This window comes from Rhincodon typus, chromosome 43 (assembly GCF_021869965.1).
Source record: "Rhincodon typus isolate 14 chromosome 43, sRhiTyp1.1, whole genome shotgun sequence".
NCBI classification, from domain to species: Eukaryota; Metazoa; Chordata; class Chondrichthyes; order Orectolobiformes; family Rhincodontidae; genus Rhincodon; species Rhincodon typus.
This window is the reverse complement of record NC_063374.1, coordinates 8,383,555-8,389,943: the sequence shown is the minus strand read 5'-3', so window position 1 is coordinate 8,389,943 and position 6,389 is coordinate 8,383,555. Positions and strand designations below refer to the sequence as shown.

The window sequence follows — 6,389 nt, the reverse complement described above, 5'->3', positions numbered from 1 at the left end:
TTAAAAAATGTTGTTTGGTCTCTTGAGCAGCCAAGTTTAAACACGTAGCTAGAAGTTGGAACACGTTAAAATACACCAAGGCTGGCAATGGCTAGTTTGGAATTGGGCACAAACTTGCGCATACTTTGTGTTTAAAAGTCATGGCTATTTGCAACTCAATGGAGAGCTTTTGAGCTTCTCCTTGCATGCATGTGAGTAAACTTGTGTCGACTCTTATTTAACACATAGCCTTTCAGGGGCCAGTCGAAAAGGTGGAGGCAAATGGAGAATGCTGGAGAAACTCAGCAGGTCTGGCAGCATCTTTGGAGAGAGAAAGAAAGTTAACATTTCAAGTTCGGGATGACTGTTTTTCAGAAGTACAGATCTGAAGAGTCATCCCAGACTTGAAACACCAATTCTCTTTCTCCACAGATCCTGCTGAGTGTCTCCAGCATTCTCAATGTTTGTTTCAGATTTCCAGCATCTGGTGGCAGAGGTCCAGGGGTCAGCAGCAAGTTAGCAGCGACTCGTGGCTTTGGAAATGGAGGCCCACCTACCTTAAGGTACAGACGTTACCCGTTCTGCTTGGCTGTTTCTTGTATTTCTGCTTTTGTTTTTGTTTTAATTCCGCTTTTTGTATCTAAAATTGTTGTTTTGGTTGTTTCTGAGATGGTTGTTACTGTTAATTCTAGTTTTTTGTTCCTCATAAGGCATCAGAGAATGCCAACTCTGCACACTTTTCACTGTACTTCTGTTTCCCTATACTTGAATAGGTGTGACAATAAAATCTAATTCTAGTTCTAAGTGAAAAAGTGGGAAGTTTGTTTGAGCTGGCATACAGGCCAGAGGAAAAGCCGTAAAGACCATGTTGTTTTATTTTGTTATTTTACAATTGTAAACTGAAATGAGAGAGAAGTTTTACACCCACTGCTTTGAAAGGATGGCTGCAAGGCTTGAAAGCAAGTAACCTGAAACTCCTGTCAAGCATATTAAATAGCTGTTTGAACAATCAGTCATGAAGTGGCCGCAGATGAACCAGAGCCAAGGGGTTTTGTACTCTGATGCAGGTCTGGCTGCTAACATAAAATTGATGTGTTTATGGACTAGTGACCAGGTATCGATGACAAAGGTCTCCTGCCTGCCAAAATCTGAGAGATTGGTTCTCTCACAGAACTCCTACAGTGTGGAAACAGGCCCTTCGGCCCAACAAGTTCACACTGTCCACCAGAATGTCTCACCCAGACCCATCCCCCATAATACATCCCTGAACACTATGAGCAATTTAGTATGGCCAATCCACCTAGCCTGCACATCTTTGGGCTGTGGGAGGAAACCAGAGCACCCGGAGGAAACCGACGCAGACACAGGGAGAATGTGCAAATTCCACACAGGCAGTCGCATGAGGGTGGAATCGAACCCGGGTCCCTGGCGTTGTGAGGCAGCAGTGCTAACCACTGAGCCACTGTGCCGCCGTTCTCAGGTAACTGAACAGCTTGGGTTGGCAACAAGATACAGGATCTCTACCAGCACAGGAACGGTCTCTCTGTTCTCTGCAGGCAAAATCTACTTTAATCACCTCCCCTTTGATAGCTGTTCTCGGCTGACGGTATAAGTCAGTCAGAGAGCTTTCACATGTAAACCAGCTACCTTGTGTCTCTTGCAAACAAGTGGTAGCATCCAGAGAATGACAACTGAAAAGCAACATTCTAACCATCAAAAGATCATCTCAGCAACCCATGAATAGGGATGTGTCAACTGCCTTCCCAGTTTTCCTTCAAACACAAACTATTTTTTCCCTTTTGCTCGTCTGAGAGTGTGCATGAGGTGAAGTTTATAGGGGATTAGAGTCTTAATTGTTGCATTATATGCTGATAGTTTACATAAAAACCAAAAGAATGCAGATGCTGTAGATCAGAAACAAAAATAGAAATTGCTGGAAAAGTTCAGCAGGTCTGGCAGCATCTGTGGACAGAAAGTGCAGTTAATGTTTCAGATCGAGTGACCCTTCCTCAGATGCTGCCAGACCTGCTGAGCTTTTCCAGCAATTTCTATTTTTGTTAGAAATGTTTACATGTAGCTACTGTCTAATTCGTGGTAATAAATAGTAATTCTTGTTAAATAGAGAAACCTAGTCCATGCTTTTTGTCACCCTAGGTCTGTAAACAGAGGCAAATTGAGAAATTCTATGTACATACTTAATCTTTAACCTTTGCGGGATCGCAAGGAATAACAGGGCTCGATTTTCAACGTGCTACCCTAGTGAGGTGTGACAAAGCAGATGGCATTAACACAGAACTTTGCAAGCAACTGTCCACCTCTAACCCCACAATAATTTCTCACAAGAACCACAGCATCAGTCCCCAGATGCAGTCACACAACAGCAGTGTGCGCTTTTGTTGTGATGCGGCACGTCAGGGGACAAAGAAGGTAATGGACCAGCAGAGTGTCAGGATAAGAGGTTGGCCATTTAAGACTGAAAGGAGGTATTTCTTCACTCAGGGTGGGAAATCGTGGGAATTTTCTACCCCAGAGGGGCAGTGGAGGCTCAGATGTTGAGTATGTTCAAGACAGAGATCAATAGGTTTCTAGATAATAGAGATATCAGGGGATACTGTGAGGTAATGATCCTACTGAATGGCAGAGCAGGCTCCCTTTTCTTGTGCAAGACAGCTCACCTTGAACTGTTAACATCTCAATCCTATAAACTGTTTTATAAAACAGTGTGCTGCAGTGAAGAGCACTCACCAATGAAGGATGTGGCATTCTTGTTGATCACTCCACTGGGCAAGAGGTGAAAGTTATACTCCACAGAATCCACCACAATGGTGTGTCCTGCATTGTTCCCACCCTGAAAGGGGAGAAAGCAGAAGCAAGAATTGTTAAACACTGGCAGAGTCATCACGTCTGGGACGTGCTCAATAATTCTATAGTAGGACTCCTATAGCTCTTAGAGGAGGCGTTTCAGGAACAGAGGTCACTCAATTGTCCTAATCTCTTCTTTTCCTTCTCTGTGCCCACTTCCATCATCCTTCTCTGGATTGAAGTTTCCCCCCATTGAAGGGCGACCTACCAACAGAAGTGTTGCTCTTTCTGCCCTCAGGCTTAACCCTGGACAGTTAGACACAACAGATGTACATCTTTCACATGACTGAAGATGCATCGATGAGATCCGTTACAGCTCTTTAGCCTGACTGCCACTGACAGGGCACTGCCTACCCTCCCAGGTTAGGAGAGCATTTGCAGAGCTGCTACACCAGGCACTGCTCAAACAAAGTGGGTGGGTGGGGAAGGGAGTTCCAGACAGCAACTGCTACTGGTGACAGGAATACTTGTGGAAGGAGCTAGCGATGGTGACAAATCAACCGTGAGCAGCTTTGCAGCCCGATTCTAACCCTGCTGCTCTGACCCCCATCTGGCACAAGAGGTACTGAGGTGGTCTCTTTTTGACAGGGATGCTATGAGGGAGAGAAGAGCCAAACCATACTGCTCACCATCCCCAACAAGAAGCCTGTCCACAGAATTGACCATGATTGGACAAGGCAAGGCCCCATCACCCAGAGGGAGGCCAGCTGCCTTGGAGATGATGCAAAGGACATAATAACCTTGGAATACCTTCTGCATATATTATGCAAAGGAAGTGATGACCTCACAATGCCCTCTACATAAATTTAATAAATGAGGTCGCCTCACAATACCCTCTGCGTATATTATACAAATTAGGCAATGACCTCACAATGCACTCTGCATACGTTATGTAGATCAGGTGACCGCCTGACAATATTAAAGAACTGCAGATACTGGAAATGAGGAATAACTCAGCAGGTCCAGCAACATCTGCAGACAGAAAGCAGAGTAAATAAAGTAACAGACTGGCAATGTCCCCTGCATATATTAGGGTATGTTACAGACCATAGAATAGCACAGGAAGAGGCCCTTCGGCACACCATGTGTGTGCTGACCACGATGCCCTCCTAATCCAATCCCATCTCCTTGCACGTGGTCTGTACCATTCTATTCCCTGCTCATGGATGTGTCTGGACAAATGTCTCTTGAACGCCGTATTGGAATGAACTCTCTCTCTCTCTCTCTATGAAGGCTGCTCCTTCCCTCTCACCTGACAGCGGCAAACCAGCTCGGCGTCCTGCGCCAGCAGATCCACCACCTTTCCCTTGCCCTCGTCCCCCCACTGGGCACCCAGCACCACCGTCACCCGGTTACCGAGCGGGCCTCCGCTCTCCCCCGGGGCCGCCCTGAACCGCTTGGGGCTCGGAGGAGCCGCCAAAGACCCGCAGTCGCCGACCATCAGCGCCATTCACCGGAGAAGGGAGAGTGTGAAGATGCGGTGGAGGGGGCGGGGGGGCGGTGTGTGTGTGTGCGCGCGCGAGCGGAGGGAAGATAATGCGCATGCTCTGTCCTCTCCCTTGTCACAGCGGGTGTCGAGAAGAGGCACTGCGCATGCGCTTCTGCCCGCTCAGCACAGCAGACCAGGAAACCCCACCCCTGCCTTTTCACACCGGGAACCGCACAGGAAGTAGAAGAGTTAGTGCGTATGCTTCGTGCACGCCCCCGACTACATAGCGGGAAAACAAGGTGTAGAGCTGGATGAACGCAGGAAGGCTGACGTTTCGGGCCTAGACCCTTCTTTCTACTATCTCTACATACCGGGAAACCCCGCCTCTCCCTTTTCACAGCGGATGTCGCCGGGGAAGAGAAGAGAGCCAGTGCGCAAGCGCCGTCCCTCCCCCACCAACCCGCCAGACCAGGAAACCCCGCCCCTCCCTTTTCGCAGCGCGTATAGCCTCTGTGGGGGGGGTGGATGGGGAACAGCAGTGTCAGTGCGCATGCTTCGCACATTTGCCCCAACCTCACCCCCTCACCCCACCCCCACCCCAAAACCAACGGCGACAGCCGGCCTGGAAACCCCGCCCTTCCCTTTTCACAGCGGGTGTGACGGAGGAGGTGGAAAGAGTAGAAGGGAGTCAGTGCGCATGCTCCTCCCCCTCCGCACCTGCGCAGGAAGCCCTGCCCGTGCCTTTTCATCGCGGGAGTCGCCATAGCAACAGTGAGGCCCTTTTCTTCCAGAGCTGCCTCGGTTTTATTTGTTTTATTGACGACCCTCCGAAAAGAAATGGAGTGGCGGGGGGTTGTTGGCATATTTCTATTTGTTTTGGTTCCGGGCCCCCTTTGGTGATAGTGGGCAGTCAATCCACACCGGGCTTGGGGGGGGAACGTCTGTAAGTCCCCCCGCCACAGAGCAGAGGATTGTTCTTCCCTCCCTCGGGGATGAATACTATTGACAGCACCGTCCCTTAAAACATAGAGAAAGACAGAGGTTCGGGTGTGAGAACGTACAGCCTACAGATATGGCGGGGTGGGGGGCAAGTTCAAATGAGAATCAAGATGGTTATTTAGATGGAAATTAGATGGGGGTTGTGTGCAAGGCCAAAGGGCTAAAGGCAGCAGATTTTCCCCAAAGGTAACAACCAACGTGTGAAGGGCTGGTGCAAATGGGCCAGTTTCCCAAGGCCGCCTCCACATTACAACCTTCTGCACCTGAAATAGCTGCACAGAGGCCATTATTCTGTCACCAAGTCACTCTTTACTTATTTGTGCACAGTACACTGGCTGTAGGTAGTCAGTCCCCTCTACTGAGGAGATGTTAAATCCCCCGTCAATATGGGTCAGCCAGGGCTTTCCTGATTGGTCCAGGTTAACAACCCGAATCAAGGATCTTGTAGTCAACAAGATCCACCTGATTCCAATCACTACCTGGCCATAACACGTGTTCTTGATTAGTAAGGGGATCAATGGTTTACGGGCCAAATGGGGAAAGCAGGTGGATGGCATTGAGGAAACATATCAGTCATGGTGGTGCATTGAGTAAAGGAGTTGGGAGGTTATGCTGTAGCTGTATGGGAAATCAGTTAGGCCATTTTTGGAATACTGCGTTCAATTCTGGTCTCCCTGCTGTAGGAATGATGTTGTGAAACTTGAAAGGGTTCAAAAAACACTCACAAGGCTGTTGCTGGGGTTGGAAGGTTTGAGCTATAGGGAGAGGCTGAATAGGCTGGGACTATTTTCCTTGGAGCGTTGGGGGCTGAGGGGTGACCTAATAGAAATTTATAAAATCATGAGGGGCATGGATAGGGTGAATAGTCAAGGTCTTTTCCCCAGGATAGGGGAGTCCAAAAGTAGAGGTGCATAGGTTTAAGATGAGAGGGGAAAAATTTAAAAGGGACCTAAGGGGCAAAATTTTCACGCAGAGGGTGGTGCATGTATGGAATGAACTGCCAAGGTAAGAGTTTAGAGTATGAGCCAAATGCTGGCAAATGGGACTAGATCAATTTAGGATACCAGGTCAGCATAGCCGGGTTGGACCAAAGTCTCTGTTTCCATGCTGTACATCTCTA

General features: G+C 48.4%; 1 protein-coding gene across 3 annotated transcripts in view; it reads right to left on the bottom strand.

Annotated features, from left to right (window-relative positions):
* LOC109922595 (adenylosuccinate synthetase isozyme 2-like) overlaps positions 1-4,710 on the bottom strand; it is a 21,645-nt gene extending 16,935 nt beyond the window's left edge. Inside the window, exons 1-2 of one of the 3 annotated variants that reach the window (XM_048619580.1) lie at positions 4,642-4,710; positions 2,725-2,827 (exon numbers count right to left, since the gene is read on the bottom strand). Coding sequence is in view for 2 of the 3 variants with exons in the window: in XM_020522639.2 (XP_020378228.1) it covers positions 2,725-2,827; positions 4,094-4,291 (301 nt within the window). In the remaining variant the exon portion in view is untranslated. Of the gene's footprint in view, positions 1-2,724; positions 2,828-4,093; positions 4,401-4,641 lie in introns of those variants that run through there. The other 2 variants (XM_048619578.1, XM_020522639.2) reach the window with 2 other exon arrangements.
* Positions 4,711-6,389: the final 1,679 nt, after the last annotated feature.